Raw genomic sequence first — 27916 nt, 5'->3', positions numbered from 1 at the left:
GGAATAAATGTTACGGCACAGTAGGATCAATGTACTACACTAAGTGAAACATTAATCATATTCCTTCATTTTAAATCATCAGAGTGTAATTATGAATGGTTCCTCACTGCATTAAAAACATTTAGAGCAGTTTTCACTTAAAATAATTACACGCTAATCCATTGATAAGAAATTTACTATCCAAATCCTAAAATGAGTTCAGCAATGTGAATTTCCAACTCAGCAGGTATTAATTAGATGGTTGGAATAACCATTACTGTAAAAAGGGAATTCACCTTTATTTCTAATGAGTGCTGCAGTACAAAAACCTCAAATGTGAGCACAAACAGATGGAGCACATGGAACATGAAGGAATATTTCACTTTTCAGGAACCAGTGTTGTTACTGTTTACCATATAAGGAAGTGGTGGGAAACAAAAGCTGCCTTTAATGTTGTTTTTAAACAACACGACTTGTGAGAGCTCTGCTGTGGCTCCTGTGATCCATGTTGTGCCACAAGAAGGATCAGAGTGCTGCTGTACAGGGCATCACTGAGCAGGGGTGGTGGGGGGACAAATCTGAGAGATCACCTTTGATCATGACCTTTTTTCTTAAACTTGTCACCATGGAGAGCAACTGCTAATGCAGACCTTGAAAAGCATGTGTATATGTGTGTATACATCTATCTATCTATCTATCTATCTATCTATCTATCTATCTATCTATCTATCTATCTATCTATCTATCTATCTATCTATCTATCTATCTATCTATCTATCTATCTATCTGTCTGTCTGTCTGTCTGTCTGTCTGTCTGTCTGTCTGTCTGTCTGTCTGTCTGTCTGTCTGTCTGTCTGTCTGTCTGTCTGTCTGTCTGTCTGTCTGTCTGTCTATCTGTCTGTCTGTCTGTCTGTCTGTCTGATAAATGATAAATGACCTGCACTTGTATAGCGCCTCTCAGAGTAAGGACTGCAAAACGCTTTACACTACAGTGCATCATTCATCCATTCACACACATATTCACAAACTGATGGTGATGAGCTACGATGTAGCCACAGCTGCCCTGGGGCGTGTATATATATATATATATATATATATATATATATATATATATATATATATACAGACATAGATATAAATAGATATAGATAGATACATAAAAAATGAGTGTATAACTCCTTTAACCACATTCTGCACATGTCTTTGCAGCAAATGGTAGCGAGCTCTTCATATCAAGTGTCCGGTATGAGGACACTGGGGCTTACACCTGTATCGCCAAGAATGATGTGGGAGTGGACGAAGACATCTCCTCTCTCTTCGTCGAAGATTCAGCTAAAAAGACCCGTAAGTTGTTTATTTTGTTAGAGCACAAAATAAATCTGTCTCAGAGATTATTCTATAGATTTGTCAAAAGGTTTGTAATGAAAAATGTTTCCTAAATGATCAACTTTTTATATTTGTTATATTTCATCTCTTTGCAGCACTAAAGGATGGCATGGGTCTCATTTGCTTTATGAGGCTTAAATTTGAGCTTTTGGCATCTGTTTAATGTTGAGTTCTATAAAGGTTATATGTCATTTTCTGTTGTGATATCACCGAAATGCAAACTTTAGTTCAATAGAAGAACAGATGTTAGTTCTCCTTTGATGTGGGGTCTTTCAGAGGATTGCATCACTTTGGAGGCAATAATGATCATTGCCTACAAAGATTTAAATTTAATTACACAGAAAAATTAATACCCTGCCTTGCCTCCAGATAGGAATATCTCGATTTAGAAGGAAGTATAAGCTTGTCAGGACCAGTGAGGAAAATGTTGTAACTATAACATGTCTGTTAACTTAAAGAAACACTCTTTCTTGACTTTGTCTCTGATTTTTTCCCCCTCTGCTGCTCCATGACTGACACTGCAGTTGCAAACATCCTTTGGAGAGAAGAGGGTAATACTTGTTATTAAAAAGCTTTTATTTTGTTATAATTTTGTAATCACAATGAGCATTTTGTCGGTTTGAGGATGATCAAATGGAAATACTCTATACAGATGTATTCTGTTCCCAAGAACTTCAAAATTGTTGCTAGGAACACAGAAAAAACATTTTTTCTTATTATTTCTGGTTAAAATTGGTCACACTGAGTTTTTCTTGCAGGGTGAACATGAAAATAGTCTCCTACACATATCTCCTGCATTAGCTTCTTATAGAAAATAGATGGTGAAACACTAGGATTTGAAAAGCCTGACAGTGTGACATCACACTGTCACTTAACAATCATGGATTCACCCATCTTGACCCAGGCTGTTGTTTTACCAAACAGCAGAGTACGTCACCATTAGTAGAAGCTAACTAGAGTTGCATTAGCAACTCTACCACACAGCAGGACTCCTCCAGGTTTATGTTATCTGTGGAAATAAAACATCAACACAGCAAGCCAGTGGAAGAGTCACATTGCTCTTATCCAGTTTGAGGCGAGCTTGTGCTTTTTTCCTCTTTATACAATAAATATTTTTTCCTGCAAGAACAGTTTTACTACAGCTCCAGTAACCCAAAGCAATTTAGAGGACGATAGAAATGTAATCTCCCTCTGATAAATGATCACCACAGTTGGTTTTAGACAGTATTAAACAAGCCAAGGTAATAGAAGAAACAATGAAAGCCTCTGGATTATTTGTTGGCATTTAAAGGCACTAAAACAGGTGGTGTAGGCTCTTAAATCTGTGCATAAATGAATGATGCAGTGTTTACATGCTTTAGTGTCATTTCTAAGGTGCAGGCTGCTGACCAATGCTCACACTCAATGTTTTGCAAAAACAAACCATGACAGATCATTAACAGGCATTATATGTGTGTGAGTGTTCTAGATGTTGATGCAAAACCATTGCTTGTCTCTATTCATGTCGCTGTTTGCAACAGACAGACTGAAGCACCAAAAGGATTTGAATCCACTTGTTACAGTAAGCTGTGGACATGTTGACAGGGTCCTTTGTTGGTGTTGTCAAAGCTTCTGGCAGCCACACACTGCCCATCCTCGCTAACATGAGAGCTTGCTAACGGGAGACTTGGCATGCCCCCTCTAGCAGGGACTGAAATTGAAATGTCCATCACAAACACTGGATAAGACCAGAGTGGCATTTGGTGCCATTTTCAATTTGTTTTTGTTCTTTCTACAGCAGCATTCCTTTTTTTGACATTTTTCTCTGGCTTCCTGTATGATCTTCCAGGGCTGAGTGTGGGGAACATGTTCTATGTGTTTTCTGATGAGGGCATCACTGTTCTTCAGCCCAACGAATGTGAAATACGGAGACACATGAAGCGGACAGAAAGGATTGTTGCTACTTATGTAAGTGCAGTTACATTTGAAGTAATTTAACATTTAATACACAAATATAAGAACCAAATCAACTTAATGTTAAAGCTGCACTTTCCCCCATTCAGGAACAATGTATGATTTTTTTAGAAATCTGTCCAAGTGATATTCTTACCCTGTACTGTAATATAATGTGGACAATACATCTGCTTTTCTTTTGCTAAGCCTGCCTCCGTCCCATTGAGCCCCATGCAAGTGGAATTGAGCATGGCTTAGCATTGCCGTTAGACATATGCTTATACAGATGTTAGTCACAGAGTGAGTGCACGTGTTGGTGGAAGTACAGATACAGAATTGACAACATTTGTGAACCAGTAAGTGTCAGTTTTGGTCCTTTAAAAAAAGTGAGACTGATGTAGTCATTGTTTACAATCTCTGAGCCAGCAGAGTTGCCAGGTCTGCGCTGAGCTGGCGCTGCACTGCTGGCACATGAAATTTGACACCGCCCAGCAAAACACAACAGCATTTTGTAAAGATCCTAAGTCAGTAACAGGAGTGACCCGAAGTTATTCCTTGTAGCCCTAAGATGCCACGGCACTTTTTTATTTTACTCTAATTTTGGATGAAGAAGGCTATAGGCTAATGCTGAGCTAGCAATGCTAATGGTGAACTAGAAAAAACTGGTGGCTTTAAAAATATGTCAAGCTAATTTTTCAATTACCAATAACCTAGAATTGTCACCAGGAATCTTCTGGTGGGGATCCCTAACTGGCAACCGACCATGAAACTTGCAGAGTGGGATAAACTCCCAAAGTTGTCACACACACTGGTGTGTGATGAAAATTGTCCTCCACATTTGACCCATCCCTATGGGGAGCGGTGAGCTGCAGCTATGGCGGCGCTCAGAAACTATCCGGTGAATTAACACCCCAATGCAACCCCTTACAGCTGAGTGGCAAGAAGGGAGGCATTGGGTCCCATGTTTAAAGTCTTTGGTTTGACCCGACCGGGATTTGAACATGATCTCCCAGTCCCAGGGTGGATACTCTACCAATAGGTCACTGAGCTGGTTACTCCCATACTTTGAAAATAGACTGCAGTAACCAAATTTGGCCACAGGTTGTCATTCTTAATTCTTACATTGTGTACTTTTAAGGTGTTCTGCTTAAAATCCCTGAATATTCTCACTACTCAGTTCTCCATTTCGCTCCCAGACTTATCCTCCACCCCCCTCTGTCACAATGCGACTCTGTGTCTTGCTAAATGTAATGAGATTACTTCTGTCCATTAGTCAACAACTCCCAATATAGTGTTCAGGGTCTATAACATGGGCCTAGGGCTTTTTTGAATCCACTGGATAACATCCATCTCTCAGAGTAAGGGGCTTTAGATGCTTGTTCCAAAGGGATTTGGATTTTTCAAGAGACTGTAATTATATTAGAGATCAATACAAACTCAATAAGCCATGTGTTAGTCAGTTCCTGCTTTAAACAGCAGTTTCTTCAGTTCGGTGAAGTGGGAAAGATGTGGAAATACTTGTGTGAGGTTTTGCTTTTGTTAGTTGGAGCTCAAACACTAGAAGCCACAAGTTCAGAGGAGCGATTGAGAGTTAAGTTGGCTATGGGGTTAATGTTAGAATTAGATTAGGTCGGGGTTAACCGTTAGGTACTAAAGGTTTGAGTTAGGTAGTAGAGTTTATATTACATTGATTGTGGGTCCCTACAAGAAAAATAAAGGTGTGTGTGTGTGTGTGTGTGTGTGTGTGTGTGTGTGTGTGTGTGTGTGTGTGTGTGTGTGTAATTAAGAACATGTCAGCAAAGGCAAGGAGCTGCAGGGTCTGCAGAGGTGTCACTTTATTTCAACCAGTTGCAGAATTATTAATCAGTTTCTACTTGAGGGAACTGAAACTCTGCGAGTGAAAATTCATTTTCTAAACAAAAACATAAAAGTACACATGGGTAATTAATTTTTAGATTCAAACAGAAGTTTCTTTGGTTCGGTGAAATGAGAAAGATTCTGTGATTCAAAGTTACATCTGTGCATCATAACAATGCCACATCACTTTGCTAACTCCTGCCAATTCTCTCCTTCCATCCTCCTCTTTTATTCCATCTTGGCTTTATTTCTCAGGAGGAGATGTGCCCTAAAGGTGAGGGGATTTCACCTCAGCGCTGCGTGTGGTCCTCAGCCGTCAACGTCAGAGACAAGTACATCTACGTGACGCAGCCCCTACAGAGCCGGCTGCTGGTTGTCGATATTCAAGCCCAGAAGGTGGTTCAGGTGGGTTATTTTGTTTTTTTCTTCTTTTTTTTTATTTACATTTGGGAAAAGTTGAGTACAGCTCAATAGAATCTGTATAAAACAAAATCTTTTATCAAATCCACATTGCCACCATGAGGTGGCTCAGTATTGTATGTGCAGCTCGTCACTGCTCTCAAAATGCACGTTCACCTCCATAACGGTGTGCTTTAAAACAATTCTATGATTCTATTTTGCCAAGAATTATGACTGTTTCTCTCTAAATGAGTCGTCAGCAAAAATTTGTGAACTTATAATTAAATTTATCCTAAATTGACATGTAACCCAGTATAGTTCGACCTAAATATCCAGCCTGTTCTTCGTTAAAGTTTAGAAAAGAAAAACACGTTTGCATCAAGTGTTTACATCTTGTCTAAAAGACCATCTGCAAGGTAAAATAAATCAAAAGTACCTGAAGCGTTAGAAACAATATGGCGCTCAGGTGGGTGCTGGCTGCCTTGCCATTTATCTTGCCTGTAACGGCTATTTAGAGACTGGATCCCTCAGGGTCTGTTCCAGGGTCAGCATCATTTATACTAAGGTGGTGGATGAGGGGAAATGGGCCTGATTCAAGAAGAACGCAGGTATAAAGCCGATGTGACAAAGGAAGGAAGAGAGACGGCCCACTGTGCGGGTCACAGAGCAGAGATGTCATTATAAACCTGTTAAATGACCTTGTTATCCAGGCAAGAAAATAGGACCTAATGCATGGAGGGATTATGAAACAAGAGGCCTCTGGGCGCAGACATGTAAAAGACCCTCCACTCGTCCTTCTAGAAGGTTATGACTCCCCGACTAAGACAGATACAGAAACACCAGAAAGTCTTTTTTACAGTCACTCGGGAAAGCGTTCATGTTTCCTCTAAGTATTTGCATTTAGTTTAGCTCTTTATGTGTCACAACTGAGGGGTTTTTGCGTTTTTGGTTCTAATGTTGTTCTCTTTGGGGGCATTTTCATAAACATCTCTTATCTTTTCATTTGGATGTTTTAGGATGGTTTTGTTGATTTTTCTCACCCTTGTGTCAGCTAGGCTTTATTTGGAATTATAATCAAAGATCAAAATAAAGAGCCCAAACTAAGACCCTTGGAAAAACAAATTAAATCGAGTTTGTTTAACAAACTTTTATTAAAGAAATAGAGAATATTTTCCTTACAACTAAAGATTTAGGATGAAGTTTAGTTAAGAGTAGAGGTCGACCGATGCAGATATGTAGGAGACAGTCAGCCGATGTACTGCTAATTTTTATGGGCCAATATACATGGCCGATATCTAGATATTTTGCACCTTTTTTATGCTAAAATGTCCCTAAAAACGTTGGTTAATGCACAAAATGTCTAAAGCTGAATCAGTTTTTGAACTCTGAATTCAACTAACTGTTAAATCTTAACTTTGTGCACTGATCAGTGTTAAAGTCAGACACCTAAATAAAGTGAATTTAGAGTATTTATCATGAAGACATTATTAGTGAACGTAAAACTACATTTAAATTAAGTTCTTCAGCAGCACCGGCCTGCATGAAGATGTGCCTGACTTTAAAACCAAGGACAAATATCGGCCCGATATATCGGTCTACCCCTGGTTAAGAGGCATGCTGTGGCACATGTGTACAGTAAGATGTTTTCCCAACACACACACAGTTATTAGCTTTGACATACAGCGACCCACCAGCTGCTCCCTCTTCCTTTCTTACTCCATCAAAGACTGTAAAACCACTTTCTCATGCTTTATTGCCCTTTCACCGGGATTCTGCCCCCCTCCTCACTGGCCTCTGGGTGCAGGAGGTTAATGCATCTTCCATTCTTCAGCTTTATTTTTCTCCTCCTCCTCCATTGTCTCCAAGCCCCCTTCTCCAACAAAGAACATTTGTAATTTCTTTCAAAGTAGTTTCTGAAAGCAGGAAATCGACACAGACCACACGTTCAGACTGCAGCTTTTCACAGTAAAGATGAAACGTATAACGTTGTTGCACTTGTGGTAAATATCCTTATAACTAGTTGATTGCAAACACTGGGAGAGTGCGGAAGTAGTTTTAAAGCTGAAAATGACTAAAGTATGTACTTTTTACTCTTGCATTTATTTACATGAATATTTTACCTTTACAAATGTATTCAGACTTCCTAAAAACTCTAGATAATATAAAGGTTGCTAAGTTGTATTGTTCTCCTTTTCGTTTCCATGCAGAAACTAGAAAATTTAAATTTTCCCAGCAGAGAGATCCAACTTTGTATTTTTGGTTTCAGTTCTTTGCCAGAAAGGCTCCCACTGGACTAAAACATGGTGAACCAGCTGCAAATAAATAAATCCTGGATGGCAACAACCTGTGTTTAACTGTCACCGGGTGTTGCTCTGGAGGTAGATGACGATTAGTAATCTAAACTCTGCAGTTTTCATTTAAGATTTCCTTTTTTTTTTCTTTTCAAAGCCCAAGAACCCATTTGTTGATGCAGTTTAAAGATATGACAACTTCTGTAAGGATAAAAGCAATCCTTGGTGTTATGCATTTGCATTTTTATTTCTGTTTTAGCACCAAATATTCTCAGGTGACCTCTAGGAGCTCATCCGACACAAAAACTGCATCTATTATTATGACATCTCTCTACTTAGAACTGCCAATGCCACCTGAAGCTCTTCTGTTCTACTGAATCAGTTCACCTCAGGTTACTCTTTCTATGTCAAGTGTGATTTAGTCTATTTTATTTCACTTTGGTAATAAAGGTAGCCACTGCATTCAGACGTGTTAGAAAAAAGCGTCACATTTAGAGAAAAAACTCTTAAAGGTTACTTCTGCTTTTATGGTTTCATAGAAAGAATAAAAAAAAATGACTTCAGATCTAAATGTTCTCTTTTCTTTATAATTCTAGCAGACATGGTATCTTAAAACATCACGATGACCAAGCCTAATAGGAAAAATTCTTCATCTCTAATTTTTTTATTTCAAGCGTTTTCAAATGTCTAGGTGGGACTAGTTCGTCTTGAGCTGCGTAATGAGAAAGTTGTAAAGCAGCTGTCACGTGATTGGTTTAGACCAATGCGTGGCCACATTTAGTAAACAGAAGTCCAACATGGCTGAACACATGTGCACTGTGGTGTCAGATGACTCGTCTGTTTTCCTCTCCCCTGCCAGCAGATGATGCTCAGAGAGCTGTCCAGTGTGAAGCTACTCAAGTTTCTGGCTTAAAAACTGAACTGAAACCAGTTTGAAAGCACTAGCTTAAAGTGTTAATAACTCTAGTGTTGCTATATTGTGTATAAAAAATAAAAAACTACTTATTTGTTCCACCTTCCATACAAATATCATTCAAATCCTATAACATTTTCATTATTTTGGACTTTTAGGTCAATTAGCTTCCAGGCTGCAGCATCGAGGGCCTGGCCTCCACTTTACCTCTTCTTCAATCATGCAGAAAATGCACACACACACACACACACACACACACACACACAGAGTACACCTTCTCCTCACACCGTACATGGGCACATGCTGAGTTGACACTTGGCTGACCAGTGCAGAGCAGAGGCCTGCACCTCCCATTACTGACAGCAGAGCTTGTGGTCTCGCTTCAATGGTGAGTGTCAGCAGTTCCCCGTCTGCTCAGCCAGAAGCAGGGTAATGGATTGTGTTATTCCTGGTTGTTGACATTGCAGCAGATCTGAGGTGGAGTTTATTCCCCACCTCTCCTATCTCATGCTTTTCCTTCCCACTGTTATTTCCTTCCTTTGCTTCTTCTAACATGTATAGATTATTGTCTATTCTTGATGTTTCTCACCCAATGTGTGTGAGATAGCTTCGTTAACTGTCCAACAGCAACAAGGTGGAAATGCAGGCTACAGAATACAGCACACTTCCATTCCAGTGTTTTCATGATGCAAGCATAGCTCTGTTGGTTAGTCAGGGATTAAAATGTATTATGTGGAGCACAGAGGGCTGTTATTCACATTTCATGTGTAGAATATTCTGGTTTAATGGTGTTTAATCTGATGGAGTCCTGCAACATCAGACGTTATCAATATACCCAGAGTATTTTCCAGTTATTAGTCTTCACTAATGATCAAAACAAATGGTTGTTGAAATAGAGAGGGTGCTTTATTCTCAATATATCCAAATGTGGAGTCAAACAATTGTACAAATGCTGTCATTTTAGTAACCGCAGCTGAACTCTTAGTATTTGTTAAATGTGTAGTTGATTCTACTTGGAAATTGAGATAAAATGTAAAAAGTCAGAATGGATTTCTTTTAACCTCTTTATCCTTTTATTCCCTGCAGGGGCAGAAGCCAGGGAAGCCCAGACTAGTCCTCTCCCTAGACCCTAAAAAGTTCCCAGCCTTGCGATTGTTTTTCCTTACAAAGATTAGGCTGTAGTTTAACCCAAAAAACAAAATGTTCTACTTTATTAGAAGTTAAACATTGTCACTTCAAAAATTGTTTAATCTTGTATTTTTAGCCAGTTACATTCTACATTAATATCTGAATGCTTCTCAGTTTTATTCCTGATCCAACATACCAGAAGTCTTTGTTTTGAAACCATCTCGTAATTACAGAAACTGTAAAACCGTATGATGTCTGACTGCAGTCGATCATCCCATTCCTTGCATCGTTCCCCAAAGCCCTTTGGCCACACATTTTCAACATCAGACAATATCTTAGGATTTATTTTTGAACACTTTCATTTGACTCTTTTTAAGACTATGATGACCAGAGGTGTCAAACCCTTACAGATAAATTACTAATCTAGATGTATAGTTACTATGATTTTAAAAGATTTCTACAATTAGGTGCAATTAATGAAGTTGTTTTCAAAAGTATGAAAGTAAAAGTAAAGCAAGTGAAAAACTATGTAATTAGGACAAAAGGTCAAGCTGTGCCACAGCACTATAACATCTACCCAACGTTAAAGGGAATAATGATGTTAACGTTATTAAAAATGTTAATGTTGACTCTAGGCTACCTGTTTCAGCCACATATTTGTTCGTTATAAATTGATTTTAGTGCAATACAAATATTAAAGGATCATAAGTATGGTTCAAGCCAACAGTGTTAAAATTATCCAACCCCCAATGAAATTTACTCGGGTGAAACTTTTATTTTTAGCAATAACAAACCAAAACCAAACAGGTGTAATGAGACTATTTTTATAATTTAAGGAATAGAAAGTAAAGATAGTTGCATGAACATGTAGAGAGCAGAAGTAAAAAGATGGCTAATAAATAAATATTCCAGCATATATACCCAAAAGTTTGTGTGCTTCGTTACCATCATGAGCCTAATTTATACATAGAGATAATCCTTCCACTCTCTGTGTCCTCCAGGCTGTTGCAACAGATCCATTCCCGGTGAAGATGCTGTATGATAAATCTCATGACCAGGTGTGGATTTTAACATGGGGGGATATGGACAAAGGTCACCCCACCCTTCAGGTAAGTGTGAATCTTAAACCTGCAAAAGTTATTGGTAAGAGAAACTGTTTCACAGGGAAATGTCATTTTGGAAATTCAAAGAAAATTTTTTGAGTCTTGATTAATCAACACAAAGCAGAAGCTATAAAAGCATCGTGTTTGAATTTGGCCATCTTTAATGTTGATTTTATTTCCCTGTTTTCATTGGTTCGCTCTATCCCTTGTTTTACCCATTTGTCTTCTACTAGAATGTTTTACCTTTTTTTGTAATTTGTAATTTGAACTGCTTTTATTTTCGATTTATTCACCGTATTTAACTTTGTCATGTACTATGTTCAGCGCCTCGGGCTACCCGACAGGGTTGCGGAAGGCGCTATATAAATAAAGCTTTGATTGATTGATTGATTGATTTTATTCTTTTTCCACACACAGCAGAGGTGTATATATATTTGAAAACAGATGAATGATTCGATTCCCGAGCGAATTTAAGCTGCAGACAGTTTAGGAGAAGAAAACTGTGTCTCATATCTAATTGAGCTCAGTTGTGCACCTACCTTGCTGTTTATGTGACATAAGTATGATGCACTCCAACATCTAAACTATGTGTGTCTTAAATCACTTTACAAGCCAGGAAAACAGCAATTCACAGCTGCACAGCTCTCAGCTTGTGCCTGGTGTCCCTTTAGACCACTGATGCTGGAGGCTTCACAAGTGAGGAATGATCACAGGTGTGGTTGTATTTAATCCACTTCCAGGGATCCCCGAACAGGGCAAGGCGAGGGAGGATAGGAAGGGGAGACAGAAGGGACCGGAGCCGGTGTGTAGCTGTTTATTATGAACCAGTACTCCCATGTTCTGCTTGTCTGTGTGGTGGCGTGGGGTGCTGCAGTGAGGAAAGCCATCAGGGGAGCTCATAGTAATCTTTGGAACAGACAAACATGTGTATTGTTCTGCTTGGCCCCAACAGTGGGAAGGATCCCCTTCCAGGCGTGTGAGGGGTTTGGGCCTTTGTTTCTGCTCATTAGCTTAACTGTTTGAATGTTGGTGTTGGTGTTGGGAAAAGGTGGTTTTAGAAACATTTGCATGAAGATGGAGAAAATTATGAGGTATATATGCAGATTGTTCCGAAACTTAAGGTGCCACTACAGACTGGCATAAATAGTGAAGAGCAACCATCTGAGTGTGGGTTTTCTACTAAGTTACAATCCACGTGGCCAAGAATGCTTATTTCTACAACATATTTTAGGTATAGTCACAGTTCTTTACAGCATATGAAATTAGCTTTAAACCTCTGTTTAGATTGCGCAGAAAATTTAAAATTTAAGGACTTTTTAAGGAGTTGTGTAGTTTTCCTTTTATTAATTTCCTATTTCCTGTATTCATTCAGAAGTAATGAATAATTAGCAAGCAGGGTGTGAATCTATCGAAAATGCAATTGCACGGAAGCCACATAATGGACATGGATCACACTACAAATAAATGGTCTGATAATGTCATTATCATTCAGACTGAAAGTAATTGACCTGTGCAGGAGCGACCTGTTGCTAACAGATACGGCAAGCTTCGCTCCAGCGGGTCACATTTGTGTATGATGTTTGAGTACTCACGGTGTGTTAACCTGTGTGTGCATTCACCACGGCATGTGTCATATTTCTGTGCAGCAGACTTTAGCGATAGTTCAATAACTTTGTGCAAATATCAGAGGGAGCATGATTGTCAATTCATTAAAGGCAAATGGGTCCTAGCAGGCAGTCGTGGACCCATGAACTCTCGGGTTATCAGTCTTATTTTAAACTTCCTGACAAGAACAGATTCAAAGTTAAAATGCAAAAATAATAAAGCTGGTGTATGACTCAGCAATTTATTTTATTGGGGTCGTTATTAAGCCTCAGTTTTTTTGCATAGGTGGCTTTGTCCAAATTCAGGGGTTGCATCCATCTGAGTTCACGTTTTAAAGAGATTACATCACAGCGAAGCAACAAAGCTGTCCTAATACTTAAAATGCTTCCTCGTCTTCTCTGGATTTGTATGACAGGTCTGGTGTATTCTAACTGGCAAAGGCTATGACGTGATTCATTTTGGGTCAAACAGGAGATTTTTGTTCTTGTAATATTGGTGGACGAAGCAGGAGAAGATTTTAATATCTAGCAGTAAAAACACAACTTGTAAACGGCCCAGTTTTTCTTCATGTATTGCTGCTGAGTTTAGTTTTAACTTCTGTTTAGAATAAATATGAAGGCTAGACAATCCAAATTCACTGCCGCTCGCTTCTGGTCTATAGCGGCCGAGGAAGGACCAGACCTTCTAAAACCATATACCCACAAGTCTGGACACACCCGGTGTCTGGACAATTCTTCAGCTATTTCCAGCAACATAAATGCACTTGAGGAAAACGCGTCCTTGCAAACATTTTAAAAAAATGGTTCCTCATGAATGGCGTTTGCATTATTCCACCAACAGCCACAGTCCAGTACACATGCCACCAGCTTTTTATTTTTAAACCAAATGTCATCCCCCACCCATCTGGGGAAAATGAAAATCCAGTGCATTATGGAGCACATTCAAGGGGAAGCCAAGCATGTAGGTGGCAATAGTTTCCCAAATTGTCATCAGGTGTTTCTCAATGCTTAGGAACCACGCCTTGATGTCTTGGCACCGCCCCGGTTGCCTAGGAGATACGTCATCAGGAGCCGCCAAGACGTGTTCCAATGTTCAATGTTCTACCAAGGCGTGTGTTCTCCATTTGTTAGCTGTTTAGCTAGCTGAGCAAGGATACACGGGAGGTGTCTTGTAGCCTAACCTTGGTCAAAAATTACCCAGAGCACACCACGGTATTTTCAAAAGGATGGCGGATCAGAAGGCGACAGCAACTTCTGGGGCAAATTTCAAGTTTAAAAGTAAGTCAACTATTTTAAAATGTATTTTTTAGATCCAAAGAAGTAATCTATGGTTGGTGAGTTGCTTGTTAGTTGCAGCTTCAGTGGCTAGTGGGTAGTAACTCACAAATATTTAATTTAACAAATATATACACAATATAAAAAGTAAAATTCTCGTTATATATTTATATTGAAACCAATATGTATAAAATATAACGTTATCTCCCATGTCACGTGATGCAAGTCTGTTCCATTTAACCGTTTTCTTTGACCAAGGAAGGACAGTGTCCTCGTAAGTAAGGTGCCTGGCCTCACAAGACATCGCCTCGCAAGGCCAGGTGCCTTGACATTGAGAAACACCCAGCGTCTTTACTGAAAAACAATCTTTGAATGTGGAGGTGGTGGACAATGACCATTATTGCCATTGTACCTCTCCTGTGTTCTTTTAAATAAAGCAGTAATTGAGCTTGTAAACACCGGGTATATGTGTGATTTCAGAGCATGCTTAGGCAGTGATGTGGCGAAACCCAAACCCCCAGAAAAAATATCTTAATTCCATGTATACAGGGTCTAAAATGGACATGTGCCACTTATCTCAGAAGTACCTGCTGTCTTTACAGGATCTTGAAAGATCCCTGAGTTTTTCCAAACTAATCCAAATCTGTCATTCTGCAGGAAGAAAACGTTCACGAACAAAAATCAGTTAACAATTACATTGAGCAAAAGGTAAAACTCTGGCTTTTCTCAGGCTGTCCAGACCTCAAAAAGAATGTTAAATGACTGGATAGAACTATGGCTAGCTTTAATTAGTTTTCTATTTAAAAGCTGTGGGTCAGATTAAAATCAGCATATACATGTTATCAATGTCATATTAGACCAGCTAATAGATTATAGCTTTCTCATTTTTCCAGGTTCTCTCAGGCTAGAAACTACCATACATCACCCCCATATTACTGTGTGGATGTGAAAATGGATTTTAATGTAAAAAGTAGTTAAAGACTCTATTCTGCAAAAACCAGCCAATATGTGCAAGGATGCTATACCCGGTCTGCATGATAGCACCTTGGGAGCTTCAGCTTGCAGATTCACACAATAGTTTGGGCTACGAATTGGTTTGCACACGCTTAGAAATATGAACTGCTTGAGGCTGCAAACTTTTTAATTCCAGGGGGAACTTCTGTAACTAGCATTGATCAGGTGCTTCTGAGTATTTTCAATAATCTACAGTATACTTCATGAGTCCCCAGAAGCAACTAGTAGTTCCAACATCTAATATAACATGCAATACAACAAGTAGAATAAAATGCCTTGCAAAACCTTATTGAGTTTTCTAAACGACAAGGATGTACAGGAGCATTTGAAGAATTTAATCTTGTTAAGATGTATTCCTGCTAATGGGGAAAACCCCTTTTTCAATTCTTCTGCAGAGTGAATTTTGATGAAAGAGGGAAACTACTCAGTCAGAATCAAATCCCCCTCAGGTATTAGGTCAGGCAGTGAAGCAGAAGCAGAGTAAAACTCAATAGGGGCTTGTCACCGAGCGCATGGATATGAAATCCAAGGATGAGCAATAACAAAGAAAGGCCTGTGGCATTAAGTGGAGAGCACCTGTAAACTGCCTAATAATAAATGAGTGGCTGTACAGGAAACTTTCTTAACTCCCATTCTCCTTTTCTACAGCTGTTGTAATGACCTTTTGTTAACACGGGATCTTTTCACTTCCAACAAGCAGAGAAACAGAGCAGCTTAGTTGGACCAGAACATGCAGGAGAAAACATCCTGACAAGTGCAGCAAAACTCATCATCCTGAACTGCTATTTTTATTTCCCTGCATTTGATAGTCGTGAGAAATGGAACCAAAACTGTCTGACCCCCCACTGGGCATCAGTGAATTTTTTGTTTTACTCTTCTGTTTGTGTATTAAATGCTTAAAATCTGAATGATTAATGAGCATCCACGTGACTTCAGAGATAGCTCCAGTGAAAGGCCTCAACCTGGGCCTCGGCCTCACGTTAATAGTTGTTCAGCCATTTAGACTCTCTGCACTTTAGTTTGTTTGTGTTTGGATGTTAATCGTGGGATTAGTTGGACAAAAGGGCAGGCTGCGGTTACTAACAGACCATCCAAGCAGTTTCTGCTTCTTTTTTATCAATAAGTAAATTTATATTTCTGTACTTTATTTTATCGTAGTTACAGTGATAAAACATTTATAAAGATTGTCATTTAAGAAAGGCAAGCCTTAAGTGAATATTTTTGTGCTTGTTTTAGTTGTTTGCTCGCTGGCTAGCCACACGCAGTTATGTACTCTAAGGACAGCGGATCCTAATTATTCACAAGTGTTTCCAAATAAAACTAAAATATCTCATATTTTGAGAGAGAGAGATGAAGCAGAGAAGTTTGATGTAGGTGCATCGTATCTAAAGGAGTAAATACCGATATTTTCTGGTGCTACATTTTAAGGCCAGCATCGCACATCCCTAATATTTTTAGAACTCCAAAAAAACTGAAAACTTTGAGCACACTCAGGTTTTTTCTATATTCATAATTTGAACCAAAAAAGAGCATTTACACTAGTTCTAGTTAGCCGTCTAGTTAGCCGTCGTCTTCGTCACTGCCGCGGCTCCGCCCTCTCGGTCCTCCAGGCAACGCCTACTAATGTTGCAGTTTTTAAAATTGATACGTGGGTGGAGTAAGACTCTGAGGGGGGAGTGACAACTTCTTTAAAGATAAATTGCTTAAAAGTTCACCACTCATAGCTTTTAAACTTTTACTTTTGTTCAACAGGTTAAAAAGAGTTGGTTGGTCTGAGAATACTTTTTTGTGAAGTTTTCCATAAGAAAGCAGCATTAAGTGATGTAGCGTAATGGTTTATGGCTCTTTTATTAAAGAGGAACCATCCTACAGAATAATCTGGAATATTAATTTTTACAAATTAATAACCAAATGTTATAGAGATAAGAAGACTCAAAGGTTGTTTTCATCGATAAACTGACGATCATATCCGTGTGTCTGTGTTCCAGTTCAATGAAGAGACAAGTTTGAAATTTAAGAGTTTTAATTCTTCGGTTAAAACTAACAATTTGAAATGACAATCATAGGAAAAATAATCAACATTGGCAACCTTGTTGGACAATCTTTAACAGTTGATATTTTAAGCTTGCACAAATAGACCTTGTGTTGGATGTGCTAAAATTGAGGATATTAATTATGAATACGTGCATGCAGGTGTTTGAGATTGCTTCAGGGAGAGAAAAGGTGAATCTGAGTGAAAAATTATGTTTTGAATTAAACTTAGTTCTTGTTAGGAAACCAGCATCAGAACGTTATCTATTGTGTTCTGCCTCACCGTACTTAGGACCCCCTTTAGATCCGGACCCCGGAGGATGTGTTATCCAGAAGACACCTGGGCTGGCAGGGAAGACCTAGGTGTGTGGCGGTCAAGTCCCGGGTTGACCTTGGTACACGTTGCTGAAGTGTTCGGCAGATGCGCTTTCTCAAGTTTAAATTAACTCAGAAATCAAAGACTCTGGGACGAGTCTGCATAAGCGGTTGCATTTGAGCTTTTCTGTCTGGCTTGACAGAAATAGTGTGTGTGTGTGGGGGGGGGGGGGGGGGACAGGAGCCTGCGGGCTCCCTTCCCCGTGGTGTTCGTTCCACACTTCTGCTCTCTTTCCTTCTCTCTCTCGAACTGACCTGAACTTACCAAAACCGCTTCTCTTCCCAGAGCAAACGTTGTGCGTCAGAGCAAATGTGTTTTGGAGTTACTGTGAATCCAGACCTGTGTGAGCGAGTGTGAAGGTCATCGCTAAACATCTTCAAAAACATTATTTAATTAAGTACTGATTCATTATAGTTCATTATGATTACCCAAAGCACAATAATCATTCTTTTGATTAAATACATTTATAATGAGCAAAGTGATAAAATGATTATTTAGCATTAATAAACAAAGAAAGCGTGAGACTCTTTATTATGACTAGATTGTGTGAGAATTCCTTCTTCTGGAGCTACAGGTGTTAGATGTTGTGGCTTCTTTCAGACTTGCTGTCGGCTCAGGTCTTAATCTGTGGGGTAAAGTTGCTGCGTGACCCAGCTTTGACCCAGCCGGGCAAATACGACCTTTGGCACAGAAAAACCCAAACTTCCTCACGTTACAGTGACAAACACTCTTCAGTTGGATAACTTCATTAGACAGGACATAATTGAAGCTATAAAACATATATTTCTAAAAATAGTTTCATCTTACTGTCTGGCTTCATAGAATCTTGTGGCAAATGACCATCATGGTTATGTCACGTAAATTTGAATCAAGAACTTCACCAGCATTTAGGGACAGATGTTAAATGTTGACAGTCCTGCATAAACATCCCTCTGGCCCAGGACAATGACCTTGTTGTAAAGGTGAGCATAATGAGTCATGCATCTCTGACACTGAATACTATTAGGAGTACATCAAAGATGGCTGCATGTCTCTTTCACTTTGAAAACTCGCTGATTCAGTGCCACAAGGCTGACATGAGAGATGAGGCTTTTATTGTGGTTTGTTCTGCTAAGACAACCGTCACGGACAAAGATGCAGTGCAGAGAGAGAGCTGAAGCAGAGCCACACATCATCAGATCAGTCCATATACTGCAGATGTTTATCTGTTTCAGGATATATGGGGTGTCACCTGAACAAGCCCTGGTTGTTAAAAGCTGATGTATGATTCTTCTATTCACTTCAAAAAATGTAATTTAAAAAATGCAGGGGATTGTGAATCTGCTACGTATTGTTGCTCATGTACATAGACTCAGGTGCATCTTTAAACAGGACATGCTATTAGAAGAATTTGAATGTTGTCTGTGGTTGACAAACTAAGATCTGTTTTTTTTTTCCATATTCATCAGATCATTGTTCACATAACTCCCTAGGGAAGAGTTTTACTAAAATGTATTTGAAATGCGGATAACATCTTCATAACAACATTTTAGCATCTCCGATACTGATCTTACCTCCAGAGCTGAGATTATTATCAGCCAGGAATATAAAACCCTAGAAATCAGAACGTTGTATTACCATGAACCTAAAACGAGTCCTCAAAAACACAGAAGTAATAAAAAAAACTCTTACAGAATTCTTCATCTGTATAGAGTTATTTATGATTCAAATTCAACAGGCTTTTATGTTTTTAAAGGTGCAGTATGTAAGGATATTGTGAGCATTTTACAGTAAGAAAATCTCAAAAGAGTTTAAGGTTTCAGTCCTTTAGAGAGGAAAGTTATACTGAAACAAACCGCCTGAACCTTTTCTATCCAAACGTAGAAAAAGGCACAAACAGCAGCTTGTTGCTGTTTCTTTACAGCATTAATGTTGAAGATGCAGTTTGTAAGAATTTTGTGAAATTTTTAAGGTGGGAAAATCCCAAAAGAGTGTTTCAGTCACTTTGGAAGGAAGTTTTTATTTTTATTTTTTTTTACAATTTTTTTAATTGATTTTCTTCATTTGGGTACCAACACATAAAATGAAAATGTCTCCACTCAAAACATAAAAAAAGACAAGAGACAATTATGTGGCATAAATATACAAATAAACACAAACATGAAAACATTGTGCCCAATACCAATTTTCATTTCCCTTCTGTTAGCAAACCCGAATTCATGGTATGTTTGAAGTAGAACAAAATTAAAGAAGGGAGTGAAATAAAGTGAAAAAAGAAAAGAAAAAAGACATACACCCCCTGCATACATGAACAGTATCAAATTACTTTGTTGTTTCACATTGTATTACCCGTTTCCAAAAAAGCAAAAAATTACGTCCAGATCTCATCAAATTTATCTAACATATTTTTTGTAAAATAGCTTATTCGTTCTAAAGCCACAAAGGATGTCATAGCTTCCAACCAGTCTGAGGTTGCACAAATGTTAGGTTTTTTCCAGCAAAGTGCAATACATCTTTTAACCTCCAATAGGCAAATATCCATAAGATGTGTTTTAGAATTAGAAAGGATAAAGTTGTTAGGATATATGTTTAAAACACACAACTTAGGGTCTACAGGTATTACTTCATTAATTATTTTACCAATAATTAAAAGAGTCTCCTTCCAAAAATGTACTATTGGTTGACATTCCCACACACAATGAAATAAGGATCCCCTTTGAGACTTACATTTAGTACATGTGTCAGGTACATCAGAGCTGAACTTATGTAACTTAGTTGGTGTGATATATTGTCTGGTCATCCATTTGTACTGAAGTAATTTGGAGTTTGTATTAACAGTCTGGGTCTTAATTAAAGAACAAGTCCACTCTTCCTCTGATATGGTTCCACCCATATCGGAGTTCCAGGCTCTGAAGATGCTCATTGATGAATCCTTAGAACTTTTAATTATCTCATTGAATATAATGGAAATCTGTCCCTTACCTCACTTATATTTAGCCACAATATATTCTAAAGTTGATGGTGCAGGTGGGGCAAGGTTACCATTTTGACTTGATTTAATGAAGTTTCCAACTTGAAGATATTTAAAAAAGTGTTTTGGGGGGATACTAAAGCTGGTCACCAGGTCTTGGAAAGTTCTCATATTCTTTCCTTTATGTAAGTCAGAGATTGTTGCTAGTCCTTTTAGAGACCAAGTTTTAAATCCTGGGTCGATTCTCCCTGGAGGAAATTCTTCATTGCCAAAAAGTGGCGTAAGAGTAAATAGCTGTCTAGTCCTATCAAGGCAGTTACCTACCTCATGCCATATTTTAACTGTATTTTTAAAAATGGGTTTTTGGTTACTTTCAACAATTTCTTCATATTTGATGAATATATATATATATATATATATATATATATATATATATATATATATATATATATATATATTGGTTTGGAGAAATTGCAATATTTTGAGCCTCAATATTGACCCAAGCTGGGGATTTATTGATTGATTCAAAGTAAAACATACCCATCCTAATTTGAGCTGCCCACAAGTACCATAATAAGTTTGGAACCTGCAATCCTCCTCTATCTTGTGGTAAATATGAAAGAAGGTTATACTGAAGCATATTTCATATCCAGCTGCTGCGGGGATTGTCAGTTTTCTCCTTTTAAAATAAAGGAAGGAGGGGCGTAATTACTGTTTACCATCAGTGAGCGTGGGGTTGTCAGGACTCCTGCGAGCTAATGCTGCAGTGCCGACAGCCAGCAAAAAGCTCCAGAGTTGTTTCAAGTGGCTGCAGTAACCAAATTTTACCACATGATGTCATTTTTACTTTATTTATACATAATGCACCTTTAAGTCAAATATGATTGTGTGAGCTACAAAAACATTTTCCAATGATTAGTTTGTTACTCTGGACAACGTCACATTGATTTACTTGGCTTTAGTTTTCTGTTGGCAGAAAAAAATATTCAGTTCTGATGTGTTCTTTATTTTCACTCATGTTTTTGACTTTTCTCAGTTTGAAAGCACAAAAATGTTCCAAGATTTTAAAATATGGTGCGATTGTGTTAATACAGGCTAGTATACAAAACCAGTCCCCAGATCTACCATCCATAGGGTCAATATGGTCTTTGTCCACAATGTTGAAGGTGTGAAGTGCTGTGAAACCATCTGGGTATTAAGTTTATTTATCTGTGACAAATACTACCACTTTTACCACCTTTCAAAGCACTGATCTCTAAGATGTAATAGCACAGCAGAGAATTGACTCTTCTTAACTCATTCACTGCCAGCCGTTTCTTGATCACTAACGGCATTCGCTGCCAGCGTTTCTCACCATTTTTACTGTTTTTTAAGAGTCACAGAACGTTGCGTGCTAGCATGATGTCGATGCCAAAACAACCAAAACAAAGAGGAGACTCACCTCTTACATCAGGAAGAAGCCGCGTGTTTCGAGCGTTATCCGTTCTTTCATAATCTGTTGTCGAATTGTGATCGGCAGACGCTTTTCCGGTTCGCGCCTCACTTTTTTTTACAGGAACGGCCCAAAACGATCTCCAAACACATGGATGTGTTGCTTCCTGATCATGTGATCTGTGACGTATGCGGATGAAGATCGGCGTCAGGGCTGAGATGTTTGTTCTCTAAGCGCAGGGGCTCGTTCCGATGCTCAAACAGTAAAAAAAAATGCAAATTACGACTTTAGTCGTCATTGGCAGTGAACGGTTGGATCTAAAATGACGACTTTAGTCGTCAATGGCAGTGAATGAGTTAATTGTGAAGTGCATTTGTGTTGCTGTTTGTGTTTCCCTTTATGAAGGTGTGAACATGCCTCACTGCACTGATCCACATTAAAAACTACTCAGCTTCTCTTTGAATTGTCTGTTTTAATTGTTTTCATGAACATTGATGCACAGATACAATTTTCAATCTCAAATCAGTCTTGGCGTGGTTTCAGGCTAGTATGCACCAGATTTATCTGTTGCCAAGTTTTCGTTTCCCAGATACAATACTGAGTTAATGTTTCATTTGTTTGCAGGTAATTCCACAAGCCAGTGTGGGTGAAGTTCATCATGCCATACGCACCACTTTCCAAAGGGTGAACGACTTCTTCATCCCTTCAACGAACCTTATTATAACTCATGTGAGGTAAAGAAGTGACCTCTGACCTTAAAATCAACTGCAACTTCTTTTATCACTCTAATTCAAACTTCTTGGGGGTACAGGTTTGCATTTGTCTTCCTAAAAAATGAACCTGCAGTTCACAAGATCGATCTGGAGACTTTCCACCGTGTCAAGACCATCAGCCTGAAGAACTACAGCTGCATACCAGCCAGCATGGCCTACACACATCTGAGTGGCTTCTACTTTGTCCAGTGCCAACACAAGAGCCTTCTGCATGCTCCAGCCCAGATCCTCATCGACAGCGTGACAGATGCCGTGATCGGCCTCAACCTGAATGTCACAGGGCAGGCGTACGTGTCACCAGACGGTCGCTACGTTGTGACACCTGACCCAGAGGGCTCAAAAATGATAGTACAGACAGTGTCCTTCCAGGGTGAGCTGAGTCTCAATCGGGTAATCGACGAGCCTATAAGTGTGTCTGATCTGGTTTTCCAGCCGTCCTTCACAGAGTCCAACCAACACGTGGTTGTGGCCACCTCGGGGTCAGGTACAGACTTGCTGTTTGCCGATCTGTCATCAGGTCATGTCGAGGTTCTACGAAGCCTAAAAGAGCCCCTGCCCCCCCGGGCCTGGCCATGGGGAGGACCAAACAGAGTGGTGGTCTCCAGCGGATTGTTCGGACAGTACTTGATAACACCATCAGTCGAGTCCCTCTTCGTCTTGAACGGCAAACACAGAACATCACACTGTGAGGTGTCAGACATAAAGAGAGCAAACACAGTTGTCTGGGTCGGTGAGGTATGAGTAAATAAAAAATAAACTGGAAAAATAAAGAGACTTAGAATTAGTGAAAGATACAAACGAGAAAAGGAAGAAGAGAGATCAGGCCAAATTACCTATTACTAAGATTTATGTGGACCCAGCCCTGGGACTGAACGAGAAGGAAACATGCCTGAGTTTGTTGTGACAAAAGTACACCTAAAAATAGTCAATGAGAAATACGTTAAGAAAATCTGTTGTGATTTTCCTATTGGGAGAAAGTGTCAATGCCGTTCAGTGCAACAGTGATCTACGTGCACTTAACTATACAGAATTGTACAATATTGCACTTCCTTCCATGTTATCACAGCAAATAGGTACCTGAAGAGGTGTAACTAAACTATGAACTATGCACAATGCTCACTTTTTTTAGAGTAAAAAGCTTTCCAGTTTTGTTTTTTCTCAACAGATGTCTGTCGTTTTCACCAGTGCTGCATATAATCACCACAAACTGTCTGTCTTGTCTGCCTTTAGTGTGTAGTGTTCTGATACCTTTTAAATGCTAACAGCAGCATCTGTTAATTCGCCTTCGTCATGGTGTTGTGCTGTACTCTCTCGCTCTCTGAAAGCTTTCATTCTCATGTTGGCAGAGGTTGGCTTTATGCACTTGTGTAATTCCCTCTATTTACTTTGTGTATCCAAAGAGCCCAATCGGTCCATTAGTCATCAACAGTGGATGTTTCAGTTGCAGAGGAAGCAAAACATTGCATCCTCTGGTCTTTCGCAATTGTATAATCTCTCCTCCTGCACCACAGTTTTGTGCTGTGAAGCCTAAAAATGCCACTTAGCAGTTTCCCTTGGGGTAATGACTTCGGATTGCGCCGCCCCATATGCTGAGATCAAACTAAAGCAGCATCAGTTACGCTATCTGATGGGCTGTGAGCATTTGTGCATCAACATCAAACTCCGTATTGGTGACTAACATTTCTGAGATTGACAGATTTTTTTGTCATCAACCCAAACTATGATGGTTTTAACATCAAAGATACATTCAGCAATAAATGTCAGTCAACTTAAATACAAAGCAAATGTGTGGGTCGATCAAATTTTGTATGCTCAAAAAACCTCAAGGCAGTAACTAAACACCAGCAACTCTTCATCTAGTAGAATAGCACATTTTGAACTGCATCATCCTTGATGTAATAGTGTTTTTCCACTTGCACTAATCCTCACAACGATGAGCCATTAGCAGTGAAACAGCACAGCAGCTTTTCTGCAGTTGTAATAATCACTGGAACAATAATGTCTCTAAGCATTTTTGCCTCCTGGCCTACTCGTCAATAACTAAATCTGGTCATAAAAAAATACATCGATCGGTTGACATTTTAAAATTTACTTTCGTTTATAAACATTTTAATTTTTTTTCTATAAAAATATCTAAGCAACGCATTTGCAGTGGTCTCTAGAATAAATGAATGTCTTGTGAGTCAACCTCTGTGGGAATAAAGCTCTGGCGCTCCTGTTATACAGACATCTCACCTCTGATTGGCTGAGAGCAACCCAACTCCAACACACACTCAATTTGCTTTGCAACATTGATGTTTTATGTCCACAAATAGCACAAGCCTGCAGGAAATAGGGGTAGAATACTTTTTTCATGTGAACTTGGACTTCAAATAGTGATGCATTCAACCAATCCAATGTAGAACCATATATCTTTCAGTCATCAGAAGTCCTAACTCTAACCTAGAACCCTTATTTATTGCATTATAATTAGACTTTGTCCTTTCTAAGGGAAGTGGTACCAAATATAGTTTCAACTTGTTCATTAACAGATTTACATTCTGATTAATTTAGATTACCTGCTAATTGGTTTTCATCTTCACACATTTCTAAGACGATTTTATCTCAGAGGAAGAAAATGAAAACGGAACACATCAGACCACAAATACTCACAGCCTTTGAGATTTAGCCATTGCTGCCTTTTATTTCTTTCTGGAGGGTGAAAATGTTTAAATCATATAAACTCCATGAAGATGTCAAAGCTTTAGCATGTTTAGTTCAGAGTATACTCTATATGCTAATACGTGTTTCCTGTCCCAAAAAGAATACTGAATTGAATATTATAAATTAGCTCCTAATACATAGGTGTGTCTGTAGCTTCATAATGGGATGCGGTGAGTAGGGTAGACACTGATCTAGTTAAGGAGTGAAGCGGTTCGTGATTAAGACAACATGAAAAACAGTGATTGAAGAATTGTTTGAAAGTATTGACACAAAATCGCATTGTTTCTTAGACCACTGTTGCACTGAGAGAAATATGTATCAGAATACATCCAAGTTATTTTTTATGAAAATGTGTTGAAATTTGTTTGTTTTTTTTAAAGCTCTCTCCTTCTTGAAGTCACTATCCAATCCAAAGTTGCTCCCTTTTGGGCAGTGCTGACATGCATGTAATAAAATTGATTTTCAGCATATTACCACTGACCTTGCAGTGACCACACGGTCACCAACAGTTGCTTGTGAAAGAATCACTTTCCTGCCCTTCTATTGTCACATCTGTCAATTCAACAGCAAGACACCGCTATTGAGCCAAGGAGAGCAAAGAAACTATACTAATGTTTGCTGAGGAGTCTGGCTAAGCTCCTGTTGTTTGTTTGGGCCACATGACTCTTTCTGTACCTCTTTTACCCGGAAGTAAGGAGCTGCAGAGCTGTACCAATTGATGTGATAGACCTTGGTAGAAACCACTGTTGTAGATAACATTGTTCATGTTTAGAACACGTTCAGACATGACATAAAACTGACTGTACAGTTTTTGTTATGCATTTTGTGTGTTATTGTTTATGAGGGAATTGTTTTGTAAGAAAAAAATGGAATAAATATATTGTTAAAATCATGGTCCTAGACTCAAGAATTTTTCATTGAAACGACAGCTGTGAAAAGCATTTTTTACATCCACTGATTTTATAGTTGTCCTAAAAGAACGATGGAAACCAAATTCATGGCTTTATAGCCTAGAGTGTTTTGTAATGATTAATCCATTAAACCACAAGGTGAGGAGGTAATCTTTCCAGGACTGCATAATTAGAGCTTTGGTCCATCAAATGATGTCATCAAGGAAAAGATTTAGATTTTTGAGCGTAAAAACACCAAGAAAGCATGCATTCATCACTTGAAAACTAAGTAGCTAACAAAGAATAATAAGTTCCTGTTTGCAGCATTGCATCCAACCCCTTGTTTTCCCACTCCTTTCTTGCCACCATCTTTGATGAGGTGCCTTCCACCTCTAAGAGGATAATGAAATCTTTTGTCTTCCTGGGATCAACACAATCCAACAATCTATGACCATTACCAGCAACAAGCTCATACCAAGGGGCAACATCAATACACTTTTCATCAGTGTCAGAGTGACAGACAAGTGTGAATGAGAACAAAAGGCTTCCTGTAGCCAAACATCAAAGAGGAAAGTGAATTTGATTACACAGACAATAACTATCCTGTTCGCCGTGCCTCAATTCCCTGTAACCTCAGAAATGAGAAAAGGCGTCATCCGTTATCTGACAGAGGCCACAACTTGATCAAAGCTCATGGCATCATGTCCATATCTGCAATTACTGTGGCAAATTAGGCCAATCAGGAGGCTTTTGCTAATGAAAGAATATTTCCGCTGACAACGATACTCAAAAACACTTACTAAACAAGAGACTGATGCAGTGCTTACTCAAGTAGAGATTAAGTTGGCAATTGTTTTAAATTCAAACTCCAAATGTCCAAATGTGACTGATTTTGGACAAGGTTGTGGCTAACTCACAGCTGCTCTTGATGAACGTAACATCTATGATGGTTTCCAGTCAGGTTTTCGCAGAGCTCATTCCAATGAAACAGCTCTTCTTCAGCTTAATTTATACTTCTCTGTCTGCGTCGGGACGGACGCAAGCAACGCCATTATCCGTCTTTGCGAGCCTGCTGAAGCGCCCTCGCAAGGACAGACAGAGTCGAGCTCTCTTTTTTAAACATCCATCCATCGAGACGGAGAACGCAAGCTTGTGATATGGTCTCTCCTTCTTTTACTTTATTTATTGACAGAACATGATTAGAAAACTGTTCAATAGCCTGCTAAATATCATGCTATCATCTAAAAACAATCATAATTAAACTATGATCAGTAAAATTGTATGTATTTCATTAACATGTTCAATAGTAAGTTATTGGAAATGCTAATTACATTTAAACTCTACTGCTAAAAATGTAATGATGACATGTCTATTATGTACGACTTAGCAATAATCCAGTTTAAATTATGTTCAACGATAAGACACGTTTGTGAATTACATGCTACAGCAGCTTGCCATATTCCTGCTGTGGTGTTGCGCAGAGCAGACTCGAAGCAGCAATCTGAATGCAGCGGTTCTGCTCCATGGTGCTGCAACAGCTAAGAATAAACAGGATGATGGGGACTTTTCTTCTGCTTGCAGAGTTTATATGTTCTTAGTTTCACAACCATCGTGTTTTTTTGGAACCCAACTTGATCGTGAGCCTGCTACCAGCTAGCATTAGCTAATCTGCCCGTAGTTGCACTTTTGATCCCAGACTTTTGACCATTTCTGCCCTTGTGTCTTTGCTGGTTTCTGTTTTCCTCTACAGAAACTAGATTAGCACATTGTGCGCCAGTCTTCCTTACACAATAACAAACAACTTACCTTTGCTCAATAAAGTTCTGGGGAAATAAGTAACTAGTAAAAAGATGCCGTACGAGTGCTAAATTTATAAATTG

General features: G+C 38.9%; 1 protein-coding gene across 1 annotated transcript in view; it reads left to right on the top strand.

Annotated features, from left to right (window-relative positions):
• fstl4 (follistatin-like 4) overlaps positions 1 to 26038 on the top strand; it is a 251981-nt gene extending 225943 nt beyond the window's left edge. Inside the window, exons 10-16 of the mRNA XM_054730744.2 lie at positions 1189 to 1323; positions 1890 to 1916; positions 3194 to 3312; positions 5410 to 5559; positions 10887 to 10994; positions 22295 to 22404; positions 22482 to 26038. Coding sequence (XP_054586719.1) covers positions 1189 to 1323; positions 1890 to 1916; positions 3194 to 3312; positions 5410 to 5559; positions 10887 to 10994; positions 22295 to 22404; positions 22482 to 23184 — 1352 coding nt within the window. The 3' untranslated portion in view covers positions 23185 to 26038. The remainder of the gene's footprint in view (positions 1 to 1188; positions 1324 to 1889; positions 1917 to 3193; positions 3313 to 5409; positions 5560 to 10886; positions 10995 to 22294; positions 22405 to 22481) is intronic.
• The last annotated feature ends 1878 nt before the right edge of the window (positions 26039 to 27916 follow it).

The sequence above is a fragment of the Nothobranchius furzeri genome, chromosome 10 (genome assembly GCF_043380555.1).
Source record: "Nothobranchius furzeri strain GRZ-AD chromosome 10, NfurGRZ-RIMD1, whole genome shotgun sequence".
Lineage (NCBI taxonomy): Eukaryota > Metazoa > Chordata > Actinopteri > Cyprinodontiformes > Nothobranchiidae > Nothobranchius > Nothobranchius furzeri.
Note: the sequence above shows the minus strand (reverse complement) of the source record. Positions and strands in the feature narration are given on the sequence as shown.